At 53.5% G+C, this 26,381-nt stretch overlaps 1 protein-coding gene across 6 annotated transcripts in view; it reads right to left on the bottom strand.

The window, feature by feature from the left end:
- CYTH4 (cytohesin 4) overlaps positions 1-24,383 on the bottom strand; it is a 30,878-nt gene extending 6,495 nt beyond the window's left edge. For 2 of the 6 annotated variants that reach the window (XM_033404997.2, XM_033404996.2), the window contains exons 1-8: positions 24,200-24,233; positions 16,193-16,280; positions 15,415-15,497; positions 13,409-13,473; positions 10,520-10,638; positions 8,762-8,842; positions 6,872-6,984; positions 4,795-4,943 (exon numbers count right to left, since the gene is read on the bottom strand). In XM_033404997.2, coding sequence (XP_033260888.1) covers positions 4,795-4,943; positions 6,872-6,984; positions 8,762-8,842; positions 10,520-10,638; positions 13,409-13,473; positions 15,415-15,497; positions 16,193-16,280; positions 24,200-24,218 — 717 coding nt within the window. In that variant the 5' untranslated portion in view covers positions 24,219-24,233. Of the gene's footprint in view, positions 1-4,794; positions 4,944-6,871; positions 6,985-8,761; positions 8,843-10,519; positions 10,639-12,139; positions 12,207-13,408; positions 13,474-15,414; positions 15,498-16,056; positions 16,281-24,199 lie in introns of those variants that run through there. The other 4 variants (XM_004279447.4, XM_033405000.2, XM_033404998.2 and 1 more) reach the window with 4 other exon arrangements.
- Positions 24,384-26,381: the final 1,998 nt, after the last annotated feature.

Below are 26,381 nucleotides of genomic sequence, written 5' to 3'. Positions count from 1 at the left end.
CTTTGGACAACATCTAAGGGGGAAGGGGTCTCCTCTTCTTTTAGGTGCAGTCGCTAGACTTCCAGGTGTATCGTGGGTTGGGGGACACAGAGGACCTGCTAGGGAGTTGGAGATTGGCTGCCCATGTTGTGACTCAAGGTGGGATGCTGACCTAGGCTCTTAAAGCCCCCTCTCCTAGGCAGAGGCCAGAGACCTGTTCTGGGGGGTAGGAATTTCTCAGAAAGCAGATTTTAGTTCTCTGTGGAGGACTTTCTAGAAGTTGGAGCTGCTGAAATATGGAAGGAGCAACCTTATAGGGTAATGAGTTCCTTGTCACTGGAAGTATGCAAGCCAGGGCTAAGACCTCCCTGTGGGAGAGATATGGATGTTGGCAACAGATCACCCCTGTGTGTTTTGAACCCCCTGCCGTGGGGCACTGCGTTCCATAGACAACCTGCCCAGATTTCCCGAGCATTTGGAAAACACATTCTAAATTGTCTAATTCTGCTGACTAAAACCAGACACAATGCTGGGTCTCTGTCCTTGAGATAATGACATCATTTCCTTCTGTTGCAGTTGTCTGTGCTGCTGTTCAGATGGTTTCCTCGAAATTTTAAATGAAAAATTTCCCAAGTACTGTTCGATTCCCCAAAGTTTTAGAAATGGTGTTTTTTGGTTTTTAAAGGGCTTTTCTGATCCAGGAGCTTAGGGGTGGCGGAGGGGTAAGAGATGGGGGGAGGAGAGTGCCGGCTGGAAGCAGGTCTTCCTGGGTTTGATGGAGTGGGCTCTGCTGGCTGTGGTGGGGTGAGTGGGGAAGAGCAGGGACCACTTTCTCTGTTTGGAATCCCTGCATCCCTAAAGCAGCCGGGAAGCCCCGCTTTACCCATCCTGCCCTGGCCCAGCCTGGCCCTGGGATTCCCCAAGTGGCGGTGGCCGGTTGAACAAGGTCTGTGGCAGCAAGGCCTTGTCAGCAAAGCTGGCAGCACAAATATTCTGAAGGCCCAAGGAGGTGAGCAGGGGGACAGGGAGGACCTCATCCTTCATGACACCCACAGGAAGCCCCATGGCAGCTTTGGCTGGCACCCTACAGCCTACACATTCTGCCCCCACAAGGGAAACAGCTCAGTTCACCCACATTTCCTGTACCTTGTAAACCCCAGGCTGCCCCCGCCCCCACCCCCTGTAATATAACATCCTTGCACCTGGACTTTCTGTCCAGGTTGCTGGGTGGGTGGGGGGGTTGACACTCACTGCCCACCTGCCACGCCCCCAGGCTCCAGGAGACTGTGAATGAATCCCATCTGGCTAATGAGAACATTTCATCCTACTGGTCACAGCGACGGGTTCAGAGAGGGACCTGTGACCCACGCCAGTCAATAAGCCTTAATTCACTAAGCCTTAATTCTGGGACTCTAGTATAAAGCAAGATGGAAGCCTGGAGCTGCCCAGGCCATCTTTGCTGCAACTTGGGGAAAGGCTATTTAAGAGGGAAGCCAACTCGGAAGAGGAGGTTGCTCAGAGATGGAGAGACCAGACTGCGCTCTTCTGACCTCACTGAGCAGCTGGATCTAGCCGAGCCTGAAGCCAACCATCAATCCCCCATCTTTTCCATGATATAAGCTGAGATTCCTCCAGCCAGGAAGAAACTGGAAGCTGGGAAACACGGCCAAGGTCTCCATCCCCTAATCTTGCTTTCTGGTCTCTGCAGAGGGAAGGGCTTTGGAGTCAGACAGACGTGGGTTTGAATCTGGACTCCTCACAGACTGAGACCCTTGGCCAGCTACCTCTGTTGGAGCTCAGTTTCCTTCGCTGTAAACTGGGGATGGTACCTGCTGCCTAAGGTTGTCGAGATGGCTTAATGGGCCCAGTATATGGTCAGTTCTGATGGAGACGCTTGGACAGGAACCCAGGAGGTCCGGCCTCGCCTGCAGCAGAAGATGCCCTGAACTGGGAGACTGTTCTCTTGCCCGGACCTCGGTTTCTCCACCTGTGGCACTGGAGAGTGGACAAGCCCTCCTTCTATCCTCTCTGCTTCTTCCCCATCTCCACCCTGGCTCCCTCTCTGGGCAACCCTGTCAAGGTGAGTGGTGCCAGGTGCTTGAAGTGCTTTGTCTGCTTCTCAGGAGAACAATGTGAGGTCAGTGTCATCAGCCCACTTTGCAGATGGAGAAACTGAGGCTCACACGCAAGGGCACATAACCATAAGGGCAGAGCTGGGATTTGATCTCCCATCTTCTGAGTCTACACCCTGTACCTTTGGGCTGAGTTTCTTAGGCACTCGCCCCATCCCCATCAGGGTGGCCAGGGCAAGACCCGCTCAACATGCCTGAGCCCCAGCTCCCATCATGCACCTCTTTGAAGCCTTTCCCAGCTGCGCACCCTCATGGTCACGGGGTGACCTCTCTTTAGGTGATGTATCTGTGTCAATTTAATTTCATAAATCAGGTCACTTAAAAATGTTATGTGTCCTGGAGAATCCTTTTGCAAAGCTGCAAACTCAATACCTGAAGGTGCTTAAAGCCGAGTCCTTGCTCTACACATGGGGAAGATGAGACCCCAAGAGAAAGCAAGAGGCCCCCCGGTCCTGAGCAGCTTCCTGTGAAAGCCTTGAAGAGCAAGGCTTTGAAGAGCAAGGACCAGGCCAGTGTGGTTCACTTTGTGTCCTGGGAAGCTTCTGGATTAACTAGCCAGTCCAACGACATAGGTGCTGTGCTAAGTACCTTACTAATCCTATAAGCTTACCTACACTAATCCTATAAACCGGGAGCTCAGAGAGGTCAAGCCACTTACCTAAAGTCACACAACTTGAAAATGGGGGAGCCAGGACTTGGATGTGGCTGTGACTCCAACGCTCTGTTCTTTTCCCTGCTCAGTGCCTGCCCCTCTCGGCTGCCAAGGAGGATAATAAACCCTTCCCAGACCTCCCAGGAAGAGCTTGAAGCTAAATTGAGATAATAGACCGGAAAGCCCTATGAGAAGAAAGTTACAAGCTCTATACAAATGCAGTGCATTGTTACTAACAAAAGGCTTGAATTGGGAAAAATACCTCAGGAGGGAAGGAGGCTCTTTGGGGGCTGAAGCAATAAAGTGGCACCTGGGAGATCCCACAGGACTGGTGCTGGCGTGTCCTTAACTCATTACCTGCTGGACAAGGTGCGCCCAGCTTCTGGCCCCAAGTACCGCGATGAGATGCGTTCCCAGTTTTCAAATGCTTTTCACGTTTTAGGCATTTTACTAAGGGCTGGGGGTTTTAAATGATTATTAATCACTCTTAATGGCGACCTAAGCTACACTTTAGAGCTTGTGCTATGTACCTGGCATGGGCTATGCCCTTTACAGTCTTAAAAATTACTACTCACAGCAGCTCCGTGACGCAGGCATCGTTATCCCTGTGCTCCTGGTTGAGGAAATGGTGGCTCCAAGAGGGTGAGTCATTATTTAAGGTCACCCACCGGGCAAACGGGGAGATGGTACTTGACCTGAGCTCTAACCTACTTTCAAGCCCTCATTTTACGTCGTGCCCCCTGCCCACCAAGATAAACTGTCTGGGGACCAAGGAGGAGGGTGAGCTAAGGGCGAGGCTGTTCTCAAACACCGAGGGGCACCAGAATCGCTCCAGACTCAGGCTCTCCCCCCACCGACCAGACTTCTGCTGTCGGAGGTACACAGGGTGCTAAGCTGCCAGGGTGGGGTTCACACCGTCTCCTCCCCTCCTGCCGTGCTCTGACCTGGAGGGAACTGAAGCTCTATTGAGCCCTGGGGCGTCTCTGGTCCTAGAAATGAATCGTCAATTCATTTTTGCAGAGCCAGGCTTTGAATCTCACTCCTGTGTTTCTAAAACAGCTCCTGGCTCCGCTTTGCCCATAGGAAGCAGGCAAACTCCTGAGGCTGTCGTTCGAAGCTATGGTCTCTCTGGCCCAACCTCGGTGCCCATCACGGTCTGTATGTACCCAGCTGGCCACTCTGGATGCCCCTCCCTTTCCCAACCAGGTCAGATGCTGGCCAGTTCCTCTTTCTGGAATGTCCTTTCCCTGCTTCTCCTCTGGGCAAACTCCCACTCAACGTTCGAGGCCCAGTTCAAAAGTCACCTCCTCTGTGGAGTCTTCCAGGATGGCACCCTTCCCCTGCTCCCAGGAGAGTGATAATAGTGTCCTCTGTGTCTCCATAGCTGTGTATCCTACGGTCAGTGCAGCATGAATCACGCAGGGTTATAATTCACATGTGTATCATCCTCCCACCAGACCCTGCATGTGGGTTTACTCATCCCTGGGTGCCCCGTGCCAGGCACAGGGCTCGGTGCAGTGTAGCAGGGGTGGGACTGTTTGAGGAGGGGATGGGAGGCCTGGGTTCTGCTCGACTCCGGAGCTGATGTGTAGCCTGTGGAAGACCTGTTCCTTCCTCTCTGAAAGAGGGAGGGGTTTGAGCAGAGTCTGGGGATTTTCAGCCCTGACCCACTGAGAGTCTAAGAATCTGGGATTCCAAAAAATAGATGTAGGCTGCGTGAGGCACCCTTTCTGGAAGGTGTGAATGATGGGTGCCCAGAGTTCCCCGAAGGCTGAGGTCTGGGAGGACCTCCTGGGTATTCAGTCTTGGACCTCCTTCTTAAGATGGGCCCACTTGGGAAAGCCCTTCTCGGGATCAACCTCTTTTGTGATGGTCCCTCTCAAGACAGTGACCAACCTGGGAGGGCCATCTCAGCAGTGCCCTCTCCTGGAGCGGCCTGTCTGAGAGGAGCCCCTCTTGGGCCATGGACCTAAGGACAGGCTCCTCCTGGATGCCTGGGGACGGGGCTAGGTGGGGCCACACCCCTCTTACCCGCAGCTGCTCCTCAGGCAGGTCACTGCCATCATTGATGCCACGGTTCATGGACACAAAGCGCTCGAAGGGTGGCCTGTCCCGGACGTTGGGGTTGTGGAGACTGGTGTTGAGCATGATGATGGAGAAGGACAGGACGTAGCAGGTGTCTGTGGGGACGGGACAGCGGGCACAGTCTTGGCTCTGGCCACTCCCCCCTCCCCTGCCCCAATCCCTTCTAGGGGCCAAGAATGGGCCATTTCAATGTCCTGAAGGTCCACTCTGTCCTCCCGGCTTGGCATTTGAGGCCTGGCCACGCCTCCCACTCTTATGGGGCTCCCTGCTCCAAACAAGCTTCAGGTGTCAGTCCCGGAGCCCCCGTGTGCCTTCCTACCCTGGTACTTCTGCTCCTGCTGGGGCCCCTGCCAGGCACTCCCTCCTCTTCCCTTTCTACCCACTTAAACCCTCCCGCTCTTTCGCCCCAGTTCCAGCCCTCCCCCCCACCCCAGCCCTCCTCCCCCCCCCCCGAGCCCTCCGCCCCCAGCTCCAGCCCTCCTCCCCCCCAGCCCCCCCCCTCCAGCTCCCCCCCCCCCCCAGCCCTCCCAGCTCTCCCGCCCACTCTGTTCTCTGCCTTCTTGGAACTCAGAGGATGCTTATTGTTGGCAACACGGTTCAGGGCTTCGTCACGTGCCACTTGGTAATCTTATTAGCACTGTGGGGCTCCGGGAGCCGCGCTCCTGTTCCATTATTCAGACTTTCACGTGCTCGGGAGCGAGGCTGGGCTGAGCGTTTGGGAAGGAGGTGATCGCTACTCTATGATGTTTTAAAGCCCTGGGTCCAGAGCCAGGGAACTCCAGCTGTGTCCCCAACTCTCCGGTTGACCTTGGAAAGTACCTGAGTTCCCAGAGCCTCAGCTTCCCCATCTGCAATATTAGGAGGTTTAACTTTGAAGTAGCTTCATGTTCTAGAACATCGATGATTCTCCCTCTGGTGGCAGTGGCACTAATGTTGGTGCTTGCCCTGTGCGAAGCTCTTTACAGCCCTTGACAACACTATGAGTTAGGCACTGTTACCACCATCATTTTACAGATTAGGAAACTGAGACACAGGGAGAGTGAGTTTACATGTCCAAGGTCACAAACTTAAGTAGTGAGACTGTGATTCAAATCTGGTGCTTTAAAATTCCTTCCTTCCTTCCTACAAATATTTATTGTGTACCTCCTAAGTGCTACAGAATGGGGAGTCACTGGTGAAAAAATCTGTATGGTCCCCATCCTTGTGAGATATTTAGACTTGTGGGGCTGACAGATAACAAACAAGCAAATCCCTAATTTCTATATAACTACAAGGTAGGCAAATGCTCTGTAGGACTTGCCCATGGATATACTGCTGAAAAGCTCCCTTCGCTTCTCGGAGTCTGTGTTCTGCAGGGATGAGAACACTGATGACCTTGTAGAGTGGATGTAAGGATTACATGACTTTGCATGGGTAAAGCACTTAGCACATGGGGAGTGCTCAATATGTGGACTTGGTTATTGCTATGGTATCTTCAGACCCAGAGAAGAGGCCAGGACAAGCCTGCCATGATGACTTTTCGCCCACCATGTTGGGGGATGTGGGGGACTGAGCTTTGCTGATATCTTTCTATACCCCTTTGCGCCCTGCATCCTGCTCAGGCTGTTTCATGCTTCTGTGCCTTTGCTCAAACTAGAACTCCTGTCCAAAAGGCCATTTCTCCCCTTGACCTCCTGGAGAACTCCTATTCATCCTTCAAAACCCCATTCAGACCTCAGGACCTCTGGGAAGCCAGCCTGGACATGCTGAGTTCCCCCATCCCTGCCCTCAGATGAGGCACTGATGCCTTAGCACCCTGTGCCATTATTTCCTGCCTTCTCTCCCAAGGATCATGCCCTGAGGCAGCTCTGCCTGACAAGCACCCAGCAGAGGGCCTGGCACAGAGTTGGAACTCAGTGAGGGTTCATGAGGGGATCTGGGCTCCCAGGGTCTGGGTGCTTGGGAGAGACCTGAGGGGGTAGAGAGGCCGAGGTGCCTCGGATGGCAGATTTGTGTCTGGCAGGGTCCCCTCCCACACTGGCACCTGTGGACTGGAAGACACCTGGGTTGCAGAGGCAGTATCGGGTGGCAAAGGTCTCCATCATGCGGTCAATCTTCTGGGCCTCGCCTGGCAGTCGAAAGCTCCACAGGAATTGTCTGGGGGAAGAACAGAACCATGGGCAGTGGAGGTGGGGGAGGCTCTAAGAGGGGGCTTAGGGGGTACCCCATCCCCCCACCCCACAAGCTGCTCTGTGTTTCCCAGGCATAGTCTCTTTATCCTGTAAATGAGAGACTCTGCACCTGTCATCTAAGTTCATGGGGGGTTGGGGGGTGTCAGTGGAATTTGTTATTCTGAGCACCAAGATTGCAGGAGGGATCCAAGAAATGCTTTTTCTTCTAGAATACAGGAGCTGAGCGGGCACACCCCTCTGCCCATCTGAGACCCAGCACCATTTGCGGCCCAGTCCACCTTAGCCCTGTGGATTCCCGGGTCTGAGACCCCTCCCCGCCTGGCCACTGGGCCCTGGGATTTAACTGTGGGACCCTGGGGGAGTGTCTTCCCTTGGCTGGGAAGTAAATGATTTCCACAGCTTCCAGCTAAGTTCGCCAAGGGCAAGGGCAGTGCCTGCTCCTCTCACATCTCCTGGTGAGCTGGGACAGCTAGTAACTGCTCAGTAAAGGCTAGCTGAATGAGTGAAAGAATGAACAGGTGAATAAATGAACGGATGAATGTTGGAGACTCCCAACCTACCCCTCTCCTTTAAAAAGCATGGGAGTTAAAGGGAAGGCCACATTGCTTAGATGGTGGTGGCTTCTTCCTTCTCTGCCTAGCAAACTCCTAATCATCCATCAAAGCCCAGAACAAATGCCCCCACTCAGGAGCTGATTTTCCAGGCATCATCTGCAGCAGCAAGACTTACTAAGCACTGACGGTGGACCAATTCTAAGCATTTTCTCATTTAGTCCTCACCACCCTATGAGGTTGGTACTGTTAGTATCCACATTTTACAGATGAAGAAACTGAGGCACGGAGAGGTTTTTTTTTTTTTTTTTCTTTGCGGTACGCGTGCGTCTCACTGTTGTGGCCTCTCCCATTGCGGAGCACAGGCTCCGGTCACGCAGGCTCAGCGGCCATGGCTCACGGGCCCAACCGCTCCGCAGCATGTGGGATCTTCCCGGACTGGGGCACGAACCTGTGTCCCCTGCATTGGCAGGCGGACTCTCAACCACTGCGCCACCAGGGAAGCCCCGGAGAGGTTTTTGTGTGTGTGTGTGTGTGTGTGTGTGTGTGTGTGTGTGTGACTTTCCCAAGGGGTGAGTAGCAGAGATAGGATATGAACTGAGCAGTCTGGCTCCAGAGCTTGTGCTCCTAACGCATATACTGTAATGCCTCCCATTGTTGTAAAAATGAGTAGCAACAATAATATCCTAATTAGAAAATAATAAGTAATAATAAATGCAGTACACACTAAGCTGCATTAATAAAATAAGTAAAACAAGCACTAATCCAAAGAGCAGTGGGATGGGAATGGCATCATAATAGTAATAATGATTATGATTTAATATTATTATAATAATGCTGTAATATAATAATAGTAGTAGTAGTAACGAGCCAGGTACTGATCCAGGCAGTCCACACCTATTATCTCATCTAACCTCAGCTCTATGTGGGGGATAATGTCATTAATTAAGTTTATTTATTTATTAAAAAATTTTTTGGGGCTGCACCACGCAGCTTGTAGGATTTTAGTTCCCGGGCCCTCAGCAATGAAAGCGCTGAGTCCTAACCACTGGACCGCCAGGGCGTTCCCTCATTTATTCATTCTTTCTCTTGATGCTTTGTTTGTGCTGTTAGCCATGTGGGTGGTGATGCCCCAACCCTTCCTGCCGTGCCACCCTTGGGGGTCAGGCCCCTGCCCCCTGCACCACTCACCTGAGGGCCTGGACAAGGTTGAGGTTGGCGAACTCGTGGCAATCTACGAAGGCCTGGAGGACCTGCAGGTTGATGGGGTCCCTGGCGAGGAGGCAGAAGGGAGGGCGGGACACACTCGGGCATTTGCTGACACCCACCTCCAGGGGGGCGGTTGAGGTGGGGGAGGCCAAGGAGGGGAGAGATGTCCTCCTTCTGAATCCAGCCACCATCTGGTCTGTTCCCATCTGTCTGAGCCCACATCACAGTCCCCCCCGCCCCCGTGTGCACGTCCATGTCCTCCCACACACAGCAGACGCCCCACCCCGCGACGGCTCACCAACACTGTCCTCACCCAGGAGGGGAGCTCTGGTTTCAGAGCGGCCTGCCCTGGGTCAAATCCTTCCTCTGTCACTTCCTTCATGGGTGACCCCACACAAGCCACTTGACCTCCCCAAGCCCCAGTGTCCACATCTGTAAAATCAGAGAAAATGCCCACCCCCTTTCCCTCCCCCTTCCCACATCTGAAATCAGAAAGCGTTGCCCTTCTTGCCACCCGGGTTCCCTGCTTGCTTAGAAGGAGAGTGTCCTCTGGGGAGCCTGGGGGAAGGGTTCCTGGCTTGTTGGCCCAGCTCCACGCCTGTCCCCTATAGTCTATCTGCCACCCAGCAGCCAGGAGGGTCCCCTCAGACCACTCCTCTGCCCAGAACCCTCTCAGGGATCCCCACCTTGTCACCTGCTACTTTCTCCCTTCCTCTCTCTCTTCCAGTCTCACTAGCCTGCTGTTCTTTAAGCAGCTTCTGCCCCAGGGCCTTTGCACACACTGTTCCCTCTGCCTGAAATGCTCTTCCCCCAGAGCTGCACTGCTCACCTCCTTTAAATTTCAGTCAAAGTTCACCTTCTCTGTGAGACCCTTTGTGTCCACAACTATTTAAAGTCCACAGCCTTCAAAGCATGGTTCCCAGAACTTTCTCATCTCCCTTCCCTGCTTTATTTGTATTCCAAAGAACTTATAATTTTCTAACGTATTTTACATATTTTGGGATCTGCCTTCCCCATTAGAATGTACCTCCTTGAGGGTAGGAGCTTTGTGATTTTGTGTTGTCTTTGTTTTTGACCGTGCCGCGTGACTTGTGGGCTCTTAGTTCCCTGACCAGGGTTGAACCCAGGCCCATGGAAGTGAAAGTGCCGAGTCCTAACCACTGGACATCCAGTGGTTTGTTTCTTTTTTAACTGAAGTACAGTTGATTTACAACTGTGTTATTTTCAGGTGCACAGCAAAGTGATTTGGTTATACATATATATGTATATATCTGTATTCTTTTTTTCAATTCTTTTCCATTATAGTTTATTACGGGATATTGAATATAGTTCCCTGTACTACACAGTAAATCCTCGTTGTTTATCTATTATATATGGTAGTGTGCATCTGTTAATCCCATACTCCCAATTTAATCCCCCTGCCCGCCCCCCCAACCAGGAGTTTTGTGTATCTTGTTCACTGGTGTACATCCAGGGCTTGGAACACTGTCTGGTACACGGTAGATACTAAAAATATCTACTTGTTTTCTAAATGAGTGAAGGAAGGAATGAAGGCCGGCAGGCAGCCCTTGGTTCAGGGTCTGGAGGGACGTGATCAGTTAGGCCGCTGAACCCCAGGAGTTATGACTTTCCTAACATGACTCATTCCCTTACTTACCTGCACACACAATCCCTTCACCCACACCTGTGCACACCAGCACACCCTCATTCTCTACCTCCCTAAGGCCCCGCCCTCCTTACCTTTCCCCCAGGTAGGTGCCGATGGCCGTCTTGTTGAGGCCCTCGCCCTTGTACAAGAACTGGGCGATATCCTGGACATCTGGGGTCAGCAGCTTGTGCTCAGTGAGATACTGGATACCCTGGAGGTGGTACACAGAGCCCGTGAGCAGCCCCGCCCAGCAGCTGGCCTGGGAGGAGGGAGGGAGAGAGCCTCTGTGGCCAGAGCCCTGGGCCTGGCATTCTAGCATTGGCACAGCTTGTTCTGGGAAGTTGTGTTCCCTCCTTAATAGAAGTTGCCTGTGTAAGGTGGTGAGTTCCCCATCAGCAGAGATGTGCAAAGAGAGATGGGGTTCCTGCCGTGAACCAGGTTCATGCCAGGTGCTCCCCAGGGTGCCCTTCAGTCTGACACTCTTTGAGGATATGCTTCGATGATTCTATGAATTTATAATTTTAAGATTGAATGATTCAGCCCTTCCTTTTGTCCCCCTTAAAATTCATATTATTTAAACATAGTGTTTCATTTTTTCTTACAAGTAATCTATGTCCATTGTATAAAAATTAGAAAAACACTGCTCAGTCAAAAGGAGAGGAAATTGCTCAGTCCTACCACTCGGAGGTAGACAGTTTCCCTGGTGGTCCTTTCCTCCCTTTTCTGTGTGAAAATGGGAGTGTGCCTCCCCTGATTTTCTGATTTGACAATATCTCAGACATCTCTCCCCACGACCCAGGGAATGGAAGTCTGTCATCTAATTTTAGGAGTTTGAGGGGTTGCTGTCTGGTTTTCCGTGATGATGCCTTCGAGTCCCTATTCCTTTTGGAGAAGAGGCTGCTGGGAGAGGGGGGACAGGTTGTGGAGGGCTCTGAGTGACGGGCAGATGGCCCAGGGGATCCCTCAGGGGCCCCTCCCTGAGGGGCGCTCAGGCAGGATCAGGTAGGAAGTGAGTTAGCGCGCGCGCGCGCGCGCGTGTGTGTGTTTGTGTGTGTGTGTGTGGTCTGTGTGGTCTGTGTGGATGGGGGCAGGGGTTGATTGCTGTGCCACTGGGACACGGGAGGCCTGTGATGGGGAAGAGGCAACCTTCTAAGCGAGAGCAGTAAATTTCCAGGGACCCCGTGTCTTCCCTGACCCCACCTCTGTGTGTCAACTTGTGGCTTCCTCCTGTCCCGGCTCCTACAGGAAAGGAGCCCAGGGCCACCTGGCTGGGCGAAGGGTGGGGACTGGGGGTGCTCTGAGACCAGTGGGGGTGGGGTTAGAGCGTAGCTGAGCCCTGAGCACTCAGGGCTCCACGCCAGCATCTCAGGACTTCCAGCCGAGGGGCTGGAAGACACTTCTGGAGACTGAGTCCCAGAGTTTAAGGGCCCCACTGCCCAAAGTCCAACTCACAGAGTGGGGCACAGACATCACAGACCCCATCGCATCCTCCTGGCTCCCACCTCATGCCCCGGAGCTACTATGCTGTGGGGTGGCGGAGCCCCCAGCCATAACAGGCGTGGGGCAGGATAAGATGCTGAGCCCGGCGGGGCTTCAGTTTCCTCATCTGTAAAGTGGGTAATTGTGTCAGTTGAGGGGGAACAAGAGGACATCGTGGAGGGCCCCAGCATGCAGATCTCCCGGCCCCCTGACTCGGCCCCCGCACTGCCTACCTTCACGGGATCCATGTTGAATTTCTTGCGCCCGATGCCCAGCTCCTTCTCTTTCTGGGCCATGCGGCTGTAGACAGGAAGACATCAGCCTGGACGCCCCCGGACCCCAGGACGCCCCTCCAATCCCCGAGGACGCTTCCCTCAGCTAGAGCCAGTATTCCCTAAGGGCCTCCAAGTGGGGCTGGAATCACTGGGGAGAACGTGAGAAATGCAGGGTTTGGGCCCCTTCCTGAGCTACAAGACCATATTTCCAATGGGCCCAGCTCTGGAGCTGTGGCCTCAGGAGCCAGAGATGCTCCTGGGGGGGATGTAGAGGGGCCCCGTGCTTAGAGGGGGAGCAAGATAACAGGGAGGTTGTGGGTAACAGCACAGACTTTGGAGCCAGGCTTCTGGTGCAAATCCCACTCATCTCTCTGGGACTCGGTTTCCTCATCTGTAGCATGCGGTGACTATCACCTGCCCCCCAAGCATTGTTGAAAGGTTAAAGCATTGAAAATAGCTAGCGTTAGGTGCCGTGTAAATGTTATGTTGTTGTCATTTTTGGGGCTGGAGACACGGGGGCAGTGCACGTGTGTATGTGGGCGTGAGTGCGTGCACGTGTCCGGGCTAGGAAGGTGGAGATCAGAGGCATCAGAGAACTGAAGGCTGGCAGGGGCAGGGTGGGGATCTCCTGGGACACCGTATGGAGGAGTCAGTGCCCTGGGGCCCTAGGGGATTATGTAGGGACCAACCTTCTCATTGTACAAGTGGGGAAACTGAGGCCCAGTTAGGGGAGGACCGACCGCAGGTCACAGAGCCAGGGGCAGTCTTCCTATAGAAGGGGTGGGGTGATGACACCTTATGGGTGGAGTGAGGTGGACCAGCCTCGGCCTTGCCACAGGCCAGGCTCCTGTCCCTGTAAGGCCCCTGGCTTCCTTATCCTCATACTTGGGGCTGAAATTCCCCTCTCCCTGGCCCAACCCAGGATGCTCCTGGCCAGCGATTGGTCAGGGGCTGGGTCAGGGTGGGTTGGGAGAGACTTTGGGTGGAGGAGGTGGGAGAACGGGGCTGCTGCTGAGGAGAGGGGTTGCTGGAAGCAAGGACCAGACCAGACCACGGGATGGAGTGTCAGGGCCGCCCTGTTCCTATTTCACCCCCCTATGCCTCCCCTCTGGGGGTCCGACCCCTGATTTCACCAGGGCCCGGGCTCATTCACTCTCACTCATGGCATGTGACGTCCTCAGGAAGCCACTGTGGCAGCTTCCCAGGGTCCCCTGCCGGGCCCCTCACCTCTCCTCTGCTGTCTCGAAGCAGTCGATTTGAGCAAACACATCTTCGATCTCGTCCTTCAGCTTCTGTGGGGTGGCGGGTGGGGGGAGGTTGGGGAGGTAGAGTCAGGGGGCGGAAACTGGGGCAGAAAGGGCTTCACGACCCCCCCTCCCCCCAAACACAGCCATTCCCACTTCCAGGCGTGATTCCCAAACCTCTGTCCTGAGCTGCCACTAAGGGACCCTCCCCCTGGTGGATCCCTTTCCCGAATATCTCATACCCTCAAAATCCCAAGTCAAACTTCTTGCCTCTGTTTATCCCTAGTTCTCCCGGGGCTCCTCTCGTGGCGTGAGGGAGTCCCCAGTCCCTAGCCTTTCCCCCACTCTATTTCTGGTCTTCCCATCTCTCACCTCTGCAGCTGAAAAGTGTCCTAGCCTTGAGCCAAAGCTTCCCGGCAAGCCCTCCTCCGCCCAGCTGCCATCTTTCTGAAGCACCGCTTGGTGCCGGCCCTTTTTCCACTCAAACTCCATCCATGGCTCCTTACTGCCTGGCCAGGCAGGAGGTACCCACTCTCACCCAGGGATCAGGCCCCAGCTCCTCTCTGGTTTCCCTCCCTCCATCCGTTTACCCTGTCCCGCTCCCTAGACTCTGTGGGCACTACGAGCCAGGAGCTATGGGTCAACAGGGTACAAGACGGCACAGGACCTCTTCTCAGGGACTTTGCAATTCCAGTGAAATTTACAGAAGAGGACACCGAGGCCCAGAGAGGCGAAGGGACATGTCCAGCATCTGACTCCAAGCCTCTGCTTTCCCTGACACCCCCAAGCTTCTTCCATCTTGACCTGGCGGGAGGTGCCCAGTGGCAGAGGAGACTCCCTAACTCAGTGGCAGCAGCAAGAGCCCCCAAAGGCACCCCTGCCTTCCCTCGCCTCCCTGAAGATCTCTGGGATGGGGGTGGTCCTAATAGGGCTTTGTCCTGCGGCCCAGGAGCAGCATGGGGCCTGGAGCCTCGTTCTGAGCCCAGTCAGCTCCTGTCCATGTGAACTTGGCCAAGTCACTGAGTGGCTTCCCCACAAATAAAATGAAGGTTCACTTGTAAGTATTAACTGAGTACCTACTATGCTCTGACTATTGGACTCGGGATATAGTGGTGGGAAACAGACCCAGGCTCTCCTTACATGGAGCTCACCCCACTGGACTTTGGATCATGGGACAAATGAAAGGACCATGCAGAAGATGATCAGAGTAATGGTCTAGAAAGAGCCTGGCACATGGTAAGTACTTGCTGAGGGAGTTATGTTGTGCCTTCGTCTTTCTCTGGAATCTTAGGTGTACACGTGTTGGGATGGGAAGTGGGGTCCCACCAACTACAGCCAGAGTGGACAGGGCGACCCCTAGGAGGCGAGGCATTTGGGCTGAGAATGAACCAGGAGAAGAAGGAGCCATGAGGAGGGATTAGGAGAGTGTCAGGCAGAGGGGACTGTGAGTGCAAAGGTCCGGGGGCAGGACCGAGCATGGTGGCACATTCCAGGAGCAGAAGCAGGGCCTGTTTCAGAAGGTTGCTGAGAATCAGATGAGCTAATGTCTGAGAAACTGGTGAACTGACAAGTGCTGGGCAGATAATGGTATTATCTTGACCAAATGGTCTACATTTTCGGGGGGATGAATCTGAGGTCCGGGTTGGAGATGAGGCCAGACTGAGGCCATACAGGTGGGGCTCTGCTCATAGTAGGTGCTGAACTGATGGTTCCCTTTCTCTCCCCTGCTCTCCTGGCTCTCTCTGAGCCCAGCAGCTGAACCCAGGAGTGGGGACTCCCCTGGGAATTCTGTTCTCCCCACTCCTGGGGGTTGGGGCTGAGGCTACCTGTGGGCTGGAATCTGGCCCCGGTCTTGGCCCAGGCTGGGTCAGGAGGTGTGCGAACATGTATAACTGCTTGCTTGTGGGTATGTGTGGTTTGAGGGTGTGTCAGCACGAACATGTGGGTGGACAAGAGCCTGTGTGTTTGTGAGCGTGAGTGTGAGCACACCTGGATGTCCTCCAGAAGCTGCTTCCGATGCCATTTGATCCGCTGCAGTTCCTCGGCCTCCCCGCTGCTCAGCTCCCCTGGGTCTGGAGAGAGAAGAACTGGTGGTCCCTGGCTCATTCCCCGCCCTCCCCTCCATCACTTGGCTCCAGCCACCCCAGCTAGCTCTCACTTCCCCAGGGCCCTCTTCCTTCTAGAAACCCATGACTTGCTTGCCCTCTTCATCCAGGCCTTGGCTCAGATGTCACCTCCTCCAAGAAGCCTTCCCTGACTGCCCTGTCTAAAGCAGTCCCTCCCCACACTCCCCTCCTACCAGCTTTATGTCTCTTCTGCCCCTCTGGGTGCAGACCCCCTAAGCCATCTTGTTTACTTGCATCTTTTGTGTTCTACTCATTCCACTCAGCCCCATGAGAATAGGCACTTCAACAATTTTGCTCACTGCTGTATCCTCAGCCCCTAGAAAGAGCCTGACACAGAGCAGGAGCTCAGTGCAATACTTGCTGAAGGCATTCATCCTCTGCTGCAACTCTACTTCTTCACTGGATCACGCATCTGTCATTTATTCATTTGTTTGTATGACCGGGAAGTGGTGATCATTTTGCCTCACATCCCATTGGCCAGATGTAGCCACACGGTTACAGCTACCTTCAAGGGAGGCTGGGTAATGAGCCTTTAATAGGGTGGTCCTGATATCCTTACTACGTAAGATGGGGAAACTGAATTTGGGGGGACATTTCACAGTGCCTGCCCCAGACACTCAGGCTCAGAGAAGTGAGGTGACCTGGCCAGGGTCACAAAGACACAAGTTGTTGAGCCAGGTTGGGACTTGGGTTGGGATGACGACAAAGTCTGAGTTCTTTCCCCGTCACCTGGAAATGAATTAAAGGAGACACAGGTGTGCCAATGTTCTGGCAATGTGCTATGACCATTCCCCCACCTGGGTCAGCTGACCTACCTCTACCCCCACCCCCCTTCCTGTCCCATCCATAACACTCTCCTGGTCAAAATCTCCATGGATTCCTTATTCCATAGGGGGAAAAGTCCTCATCCAGCCAGGCTTATTCCCCACCATTCTCAACAAGAGCCTGCCAGTCCAGCCTGCCTGCTCCTCACTGCCCCCAAAATGGTCTAACTCTCAGTCTTACTTCTCCACCTTTGCCTCTACAGCTCCTCCACCCTGTGATGCCTTTTCCTGTCTGCCCATCCACATCCTCTCGACTCTCAAGTCCTAGCTTTGGGAAGTGCCTGGCCACATTTCTTAAAGGTTTTGCAAGGACAGATATGATCTCTTCCAAATAAAAGCAGAGAATATCAAGAGGTCCCTTTCCCTACTTCCCCTCCTGTTGACTGAGCAGTCATCTTGGACTTTGAGATGTTAGCTGGGTATTGAGGTGGCAGAGCACCAAGCTAGAAGGAGGCTGGGCCCTGGGCAGCCATGTGGAGAAGACTTATCACGTTCACCTCCACCAGCTACCCACTTGGACTTTTCAATGAGAGAGAAATAAGTTTTGAGAATGTCTCAGTCACTGCTATTCTGAGTCTTTTTGTTACATCCGCCACACCTGAAACTCAACTTATCCAGTGTCCTTGTCTCTGAAGCATGAACCATAACCTAGACGGCGGTGGTCAGGATTAAAAAAATCTGAATTTTGTCAAACACTCAGTGAGGATCTGACATACGGGAAGGGTACAACACACGTATAATGGGAGCCATGTTGTGTCACCCAGTTCTCCCCCTCAGGACCAAGGCACCCACTCCCTCAGCTGCTGTGCGCGCGCGCGCGCGCGTGTGTGTGTGTGTGTGTGTGTGTGTGTGTGTGTGTAGCCTCCTGATGACTCACAGCTGAGTCCCTCCTCAGGAACTTACCTCAGCCCAAATGGAGCTGCCTCGCCCAAGGATGCGCCCCTCCCAAAGGGCAGTCACTACATGAAACGCCAAGAGCCCTTGCCTGGTTTGTGGACCTGAGCAGGTTTTAGATTCCAGGCCCTACTGACTGAAGGAGAGGCCAGGCCCCCAGAAGGAAGGCTCCTGCAACACTGTGGCAAGTGTAAATGGTAATGATTCCCCTGTCAAGCAGCCAAGATGGGTCTGACCCACCAAGTCATAAAGTCAAGTGAGCCCAACAGCAACCCTTTGTAAGCGGTTCACCCAGGAACAGGTGTGAGCAGAGACAGAAGGCTCCAGGAAGCCCCAGGGACAGGTGACCCAGACCCTCATGTCATCCACTTGTTGTCATTCTGTTGTACCAGGTCCCTCAGCTCATACTATGTCTTTATGGATGGGTCCCTTGTGACCTCATGACAAAGGAGAAAAATGCCTGAACTCGGTTCCAGGATGGGTGAGTCAGTGTTTGTGTACAAGTAAAACTGGACAGCTATTGAACTACAGACCTGCTCAAGGTGTTCAAGAGACAGTGGTGAGAAGTCCTCCCAGTGAGCAGAGCTTTGGGTAGGGTACCTGGTCTATTTCATGTGGAAAGAGAAGCGGCATGAAGTAAGAATATACATGCATTCATGGGCAGTAGACGATGCCTTGACTTCTCGGTCAGAAGGAAGGAAAGAGGAAGTTTGGGAACAGAGAGGTTCCGGGGAAGAGTCAAGTGGGTGGCCCTATGGGAGTGGGCACAGGGTATGAAGATTTTTGTAAAACACCCTAATGTTTCCCAGGAAGCAGCCACCACAGGAGAGGCACTAAATCACCAGGCGGATAGAATGACTCAGCCAGTTGACATCAGCGAGTCTCTGACTGGCTAGCCCAGTGCTCGTACAACGGTACACGAATGAATGTGGCCTCTGTGGAGGCTCTGCGTGGACCCACTCACCCAGGCTCTCCAAGCTACCACCACTGCTGAATATCAGACCTGCCAGCAACAGAGACCCATTGTTTCTTGAGAAGACCAAACAGCCACTTGGTGGCAAACCGATTACATTGGATCCCTTGGTCTGGATATGGTGGCCTTTCCTGCCCACAGAGTCTTGGCCAGCACCACTGTCCAAGGGCTTGATCTGCTGACCCAGAACACTGCAACACATCAGACTAAAGGACGACCCTCTTTACAGTAAAGGAGGTGTGGGAGGAGCATGTGGCCATGGGATGCAACGGTCCTCTTACACATTTCACCACCAGAGGATGCTGGCCTGATGGAACGATGGAGCCGTTATGGAGGTGCTGCTGAGGTGTCAGCTTGGAGATGATGTCCTGCTTGGGTGCGTCCTCCTCCTCCAAGATGAACTCTACACCCTAAATCAATGACCATTAGATGGTGCTCTTTCCCCAAGAGGTAATCTCCTGGGATTCAGGAACAAGGAAGGAATAGGAGCACTACCATCCTTCTAGTGACCCACTTGGGAGTTTTCCTTTCTGTCCCTGTAACTATGAGGTCTAGAGATCCTGGTTTCCTGGGGGGTGAGGGGAGGTGGCACTCACACCAGGGGACAAAGCAAGAGTCTCATCAACCTCTAAATTCACACACACCTATGCCAGCAGCTCCATGTAAATCATGTCATTTAATCTTCACAACTCCTTCAAGTGGATCTTTCTCAGTTTAAGACACTGAGGGTCAGAGAGGTGAAGTGACTTGCCCTGGGTCACATAGCCAAGAAGTGGCAGTGCTGGGATCAAAACATTAGTTTGCCAACACCTAAGCCTCCATCCCAGGAGAGGTGGATTCTGCATGCCTTTGGGGACATGCAGGGACAGAAGGAGTGAGGGGCCACCCTCAGGGAGACAGGAGCAGGGCCATAGCAAAGGAGGCAGCGTTAGAGGCTGGGACCCAGAACTCCTCTGTCAGGAGTGAAGGGAGGCTGAGTTCCATGGTGGAAGAACCCAATCACCTCTAGTTGACTTTGGGGTGAAAGATCAGACTTTTGTGTTTTGTTTGCTTTTCGTTGTTTTCCTGTTGGCTGGGGCTTGTGTCCTGAAGGCCTGTTTCTGGCCCAGGGCACACCTGCTGCTGGAGGCTACATGGATTCCAGACAGGGTGCTTGTTGGAGAGAAGCTGGGTGGGAATTCCGTGTTTCTATTGATAATCCCCAATGTGGATCCCGTGGCTGGGTCCCAGGCCGACTTCTCCCCTCTCCCCGTGGGGTCTCATGAATCTCCCTCTCCCCTCCTGGGCCAAGGAATCACACACATACCCTCAGCTCCAACCCCTTCCCCGAGCTTCAGACCCCTCCATCCCCCTGTGTCCTGACCAACGCTCATTTGTCACTGTGACTGAAACGGAACTCCTAGAATTTCCCATCAACCTGACCTTCTTCCTGAGTTCTCAAGCTCTGGGAATGGCCCCCCAGATACCCCAGCCAGAACCCCAGGAGGCACCTTGACACGCACCCCCTCTCTCATCCTCGTGTCCATCACCAAGCCCTGTCCACCTTCTTTCTGTTTCCATGGCCTCCACCCTCCCCACAACCCTGGACTCCGCTGTCTGGATGACTGAGGGCCTCCCGAAGTCTCCCTGCCTCCACTCTGCCCCTCCCATGGCCTCCCATTGTCCTGGGGATAAAACCCCCAAATCTTACTGGGTCCATCAGACCTGCTGGTGCCCCACCCTCATCTCACATTGGGCCCGCCCCTGCCCCAGGCTTGAGGCCTCCTGGCTGCCCTTCACGTGGTCCAGTGCACTCTCTCCCTCCACGGGCCTTCGCACATGCTGTTCCCCCTTGTCTGGAATGCCCTTCCTTCTCCTCTCTGCCTAGTGGCCCCTACTCATTGTCTCCATCTCCTCTCAGGGGCCCTCCTGTGCTCCGTCTGGGCACCCCCCCTCCGTCACCTCCTTCCCATCCCCGCAGCAGTTCTGGGATCTTGCTTCCTAAACAAGCCAAGCTGTTGGCTAAGGAAAGGCAGGCTGGTTGAGCACCTATTGTACTTCAGGCCCTGGGGGCTCCAGGCTCTTGCCATCCACTATCTGGTTTGATCCTGACCACAGCTCTGGAGGAAGGTATTTCTAAATCTCATTCTATAGATGAGGCACCCAAAGCTCAGAGAGGTTAAGTGACCTGCCCAAGGGGACACAGCTGGAAGGTGACAGAGCTGTGATTTACACGCATCTGGGGCTGCAAGGCCACAACCCTCACATCGATCTTCAGAAGCCAGGTATCTCTGCGCAAATCATCAAAACCCCATCAAGACGCTAAGCTTGGATATTCTGACACAGAAATGTTGATGGTGGCTGAGCACCAAGGAGAATGAAGACAAGGTGCTGGGTGATGCCTACAGTCTGAGCCCCTTTTTCTTTTTGGGTAAGAAATAAAACAAGGCCAAGGGCTTCCCTGGTGGCGCAGTGGGTGGGAATCTGCCTGCCGATGCAGGGGACACGGGTTCGAGCCCTGGTCTGGGAGGATCCCACATGCTGCGGAGCAACTGGGCCCGTGAGCCATGGCCGCTGAGCCTGCGTGTCTGGAGCCTGTGCTCTGCAACGAGAGGCCGTGATAGTGAGAGGCCCACGCACCGCGATGAAGAGTGGACCCCGCTTGCCGCAACTAGAGAAAGCCCTCGCACAGAAACGAAGACCCAACACAGCCAAAAACAACAACAACAACAACAAACAAACAAACAAAAAACAAGGCCAACATGGTAGAGCTGGGGAAAGTGCTTTTTCCTTTGTCCTGGGAGAGTGGGTTGGAGTGAGGGTAGAGAGGGGTTATGTGCCTGTTTTTTCATGCAGCTCTTCGTGGTTTGACAGGAGCATTCCTGAACCCTCTCAGTCCACTGTCCCCTTCTGTCAGGTCCTGACCCCAACAGGTGGCAGCTGGCCGAGTACATCTGAACCCTGAAACAGTGCTGACAGCCCCGAGCCTGTGGCACTCACCCCGTGGTGCATGGGGGGGGGTGTCTTCCAACCCTTCACCTATTTGTTTAAAAGTGGGGATTTCTCTCCATTTCAGAGCTGACGACACTGAGGTGCAGGGAGGGTGACAAGGACACAGCCTGAGGGGGGTCACGACTGACTCCAAGCCTAGTGATGATGGAGTTTCAGGCACTGGTGCAGCTCATGGGAGATGGATTTTAATGATAATAATAGTGACACTAATGATAAAAAACACAAAGGTATTACAATGATGGTAACCACCGCCACCACCATGAGCTCTGTTTACTCCTCACTGCGCTGTGCTTCCCACACCTCGTGAAGGCCGCCCTTGGACACCGACCCATACGCCCCGTGGCTGGGCTGCCCTCCGCACCCCGTGCCCAGGCCAGCTGAGTGTGCCCAGGTGCCGTCCCGGCCATCTCCCCGGCTCCTCTCTACTTCCCCTTTGTCCTTCCTCTTTCCCATCATATTTTTAGAAATCTGCTTGCAGCCTGGCTTCCAGGACAGCTGGTCCCGCTTCCCCTTTCCAGGGCAGGAGGAGGGTGCGATCCTGGGGCCCTAAAGGCGGAGGCTTCTCAGAGTCTGGGTGCGAGGGGGTCTGAGATGGGGGGCGGCTAGCAGAGCTGCACCCCGCCCCAGCCCCAGAGGGCCTGCAGGCGCATCAATCGTGTGGCTTCCTCCCCCAACCCATCTGCCTCTATTTTTAATCTGCAGTCTTGCTGCACCAGCCCCGCGGCTGTCTTTGGTCACATTGGGGCTTTGTTGCCTGGACCTCTCAGCTTTTCAGCAGACCTAGGGGGAGGGGACCTGCTTCTGGGTGTCAGACACCCACAGCTGGAGGAGGGCAGGCAGCCCCTTTGCCACCATCCTGTCCATTGTATGAGCAGGGAAACTGAAACCCACAGAAGGAAGAGGCCCATCATGACCACTGGCAGGTTGGTGCACAGCTGAGATCTGAGCCAGGTCGGGCTGACTCCAAATCCTTGTTCTTTCCCCACTTCCCCGGGGTGAGGCCAGGATGATGGTGTCCACTTAGAGGTGACAAATCGGAGCTCAGAGAGGGCAAGTCACCGGGCTGTGAAGGAGCTCCGAGTAAGACCCAGTCTGGGTAGCAGAGAAATGACCTTCCCTCCCTCCACTTCCTCCAGGAAGTCTTCCCAAATCTTCCTTGCCCCGGGTGGAGAGAGTCGCTCTCTCCCAGGCTGCAGGTCTGTGCCCATTTGCACATCTGCCCTGGGTCACTCTCCTATAGGGTTTTCTCCCCCTCCCCCCATTCCCGAGCCAGCAGCTCCCTCAGGACTGGGCTTGTGGCTGGGTCATTGCTGTCTCTAGCATTGCACAGCCCAGGACCTGCACACCACAGGACTACTTATTGAATGAATGAATGAATGAATGAGTAGATGAACTGATCAGTGCAATCCTCACATCTCCCAAGAGACTGCCTGCAGTGACTCCATTCAATCCCTGTCGTCCAGGACCAGCCTGAAGCAAAGCAGTGACTCACCTCTTGGCCTCCCTGGGAGGCCTCGCCCCTCCCCTCCCTGACAGCCCAGGCTCAGCTGGGGCTCTCGCTCTTCTCAGATCTTGTCCTTATTCTGCCACTAATTGGCCGCCCGACTTTGGGCAATTCCGTCCTCTCCTCCAGTTCACCTCTGTGAGCCTCAGTTTCCTCTTTGCATTATGGGTGCAACCACCCTAAGGACTTCTGTACACGAAGACCCCAAGAATAACGGTGGAAAGACAGGCAGTGTGGGGGGGATTACTTCACTGTTTCTTGTCACCCCCGTATCTGCTGAGTGACCTTGAGCCAGGCACTGTTCCTCCTGGGTCTCCGCTTGCGTCCCTACTTGCCCCTAAGATGTGTTCACCGAGCCGTACAGTCCGCGAGCCACCCGCCCCCAAAAGCCCCCAGGAGAAGCATGGGGTTCGGGGAGAGAGCACTGGACAGGGAGCTTGGAGGTGGGGAGTCATCCTGCCTCAGCAAGACTGTCCCTCTCCTGGCCTCCTTTGTTCCAGCTGAAAATGGGGGCTGTTGAAATGGGTCAGTGGTTCTCTGTGTTCCCCAGAACACTTGGGGCGAGGGGAGGCCCAGTGAGTGGGCTCAGACTGTTTTGTTTTAGGTTTTGTTTGAAGAAAGGGGTCTGTGGCTAACAGGGTTCACGTCATCTGGACCTGGGGAACTGGACAGCTCCTGGCAACCCTTGTCTTCTGGAGTTCCAGGCCATGTTGGAACATTCTGAGATGCAGGGCGCAGAGACTTGGCCACTCTCCTCTCGGCCTCACAGAAATACAGCACAACACAGTCCTGTCCTCTTCCTGTACCAACTGACAGCCTCCTCTCCTGCTTACCAGGTAGGGTCTCAGCCATGGTCCCCTGCTGGCTGCTCCCCTGGCAAAAGTGGTGCCCTTAGCCTCCCCAAAGGCCACTGTCACCCACCAGAGGCCAAACGGGCTGCAGGGCCCTTGTGCCACCCAGACAGTTATCATTCTCACAGACATCATCATCTTCAACGCAAACAACCTTTCTCAGTCCCACCTCAGGGCCTTTGCACTGGCTGTTCCTTTGCCTGGAATATTCTTTCCCCAGAAACCCACATGGATCACTCCCTTCCCTCCTACAAGTCTCTGCTCAAATGGTGTCTCCTCTTGAGGACTTCCAGCCACCCATCTTCCTTATCTCACTTTACTGCTCTTCATTCTGCTCGTCACCACCTGACATAGTACATTCATATATTTACTGTCTGTCTCCCCCCTCTAGAGCGTAAGCTCATGAGGGCAGGGGCCATGCCTGCTTTGTTCGCGGGACTCCCAGCATATGCTACACAGCTTGGCACCTAGCCTGAGCTCATAAATATCTGTTGCCTGCTTCTGCAAGTCCCGTCTGTGTTATATCTATTTACACACCGAGTCCTGCGAGGCAGGCACCGTTATCCCCATTCTACAGAACAGGAAACTGACAGGTCGGCCCAGGTGCTTACCTGGGTGGCACAAGTCCATTCTGAAGCCCCCGGGGAAAGGTGGCCTGTGCTCCTGTGGCCCACTGACCCAGCTGCTGCTCAGGCAGGGATGCGTCATCTCAGCTACAACAGGCCCCTTCCCGTTTGCCCCGCCCAGCACAGTGTGGGGAGGAAGTCCTGTCCTGCTGGGGTCTGGTGCGTAGTCTCTTGATGTCGCAGCACTTCCTAAAAACCAGCAGAGTTTTGGGTAGTGGGGACTCTGCATTTTGGGTGTGGGCAAGGGAGGGACAGAGGCAAAAGAGACAGAGAGGGATAAAAAGAGAAAGATGGTGACCCAGAGAAAAAAACACAAACACACAGATACACACACACACACACACACCCCCCAGAGGAAGATGATTACTGGAGGACAGAACCTCCCTGCATATAAGCTGAAGGATCATTCAACTTGGACTGTCCAAGCTGAGCCCAATCAATTCCACCCCACAAGCTCTCCTTCATCAACTCTCCCTTGAGCAAAGAAAAATTAATTGAGTGCTAGGAAGGGCTTTGCTTCCCCTCAATGAAATGCCTGGCTTTTTCCTGCCTAGTGGTCAGTCGGGCATTATGTTCAGTTTCCCTTTTCCCCCAGGCTGCTAGGAAGCTCAGTCAAATCTGAAGCTCTTTTACAGCTGTTCTGTTGTAGCATACAGACTTTAAGGCCAGACTCAGCAGTGTGATTCAGCTCTGCCACTCAGGACCTGTGTGAACTTGGGTGAGTCACTTATCTGCCATGAGTCTCAGTTTGCTTAACTACGAAAGGGGAATAATAATCCTCACCCCAGGGTTATGGAAAAGATGGAGGGAGATAATGTGTGTCAGATGCTTGGCTATTCAATAAACACTGTCTTCTTTACCCTTTCGGTTTAAATTTTCTTTGGGGGTTAAAATTCATAATTTTATTGCTTGTGCCTTTTTTTGGCAGGCTGATTCCATTCTTTATGGAAAAAGGTGCGGTGTAAAGAAAGATCTATAAAGTAAATGCTCATTCCTTGTAACTTTGTGGCACATGTCGGTTTATTCATCTGTTTCCCCACCAGTCTCGAGGCCCCAAGAGGACAAGGTCACCTCTGTGTCCCATGTCTGGTAAATGCTGGGAACCTAGGGGGTGTTCAAGCGTGCAATGAATGAATGGATGAATGAATGAATGAATGAATGAAGGGCACACAGGGGAGATGATGTGGTTGATGCAAAAGTTGGCTACAATTTCCACCACTTCCTGTCTCCACACCCCTTTGCACTGTGATGCTGCCACTCTTCCTATCAAGAGGTGGTGTCTATTTCTCTTCCCCTTGAATCTGGACTGGGCTGTTGTCTTTCTTTGACCACTAGAATGTGACAGAAGTAAGTGTTACATGACTTTCCAGGCGAGGCCTTAAGAAAACTTGTGACCCAGCTGCCCCGGGTGGCCTGCTGAGGATGGAGACACATGGAGAAGAGAAAACTGAGGCTCCTTTCGGGGACACGCTTGACCAAGTTGGAAATTGAGTGAGGAGCCGGCTGAGGACCAGCAGCTGGGCCTACTCACTGCTGGTCTAGAGCTCTCCGGCTCTTCAAACCTGCCCCCATGCCAGCACCCACTGTCTGCCAGTTCTTGCCTAGCTCAAGGTTATTTCCTAGGAAACTTGCTGACATTATCTTCATGGTAAACTAGAATTTTCTCAACACATCAGGGCCTCAGGCACCAAAAAACCATTTCCTGGGTCACTTCAAAAAGAGAAATGGAGAGAAAGGTGTCATTCCCTGTGCAGAAAAGTGTTAACAGTGGGTGTGAGACCATTATTCTTTAAAAGAACTGCTTGCACTATTTACAATAGTCAAGACAGGGAAGCAACCTAAGTGTCCATCGACAGATGAATGGATAAAGAAGATGTGATACACACACACACACACACACACACGCACATGCACACACAATAGAATAGTACTCAGCCATAAAAAAAGAAATGAAATAACACGGATGGATCTAGAGATTATCATACTAAGTGAAGTCAGACAAAGAAAGTATCATATGATATCACTTATAGGTGGAACCAAAAACAAAAATGATGCAAATGAACTCATATACAAAACAGAAGCAGACTCACCAACATAGAAAACAAACACAGGCTACCAAAGGGGAAAGTGTGGAGGGGGAGGGATAAATTAGGAGTTTGGGATTAGC

Source organism: Orcinus orca, chromosome 11 (assembly GCF_937001465.1).
Source record: "Orcinus orca chromosome 11, mOrcOrc1.1, whole genome shotgun sequence".
In the NCBI taxonomy this organism is placed as follows: domain Eukaryota; kingdom Metazoa; phylum Chordata; class Mammalia; order Artiodactyla; family Delphinidae; genus Orcinus; species Orcinus orca.
Note: the sequence above shows the minus strand (reverse complement) of the source record. Positions and strands in the feature narration are given on the sequence as shown.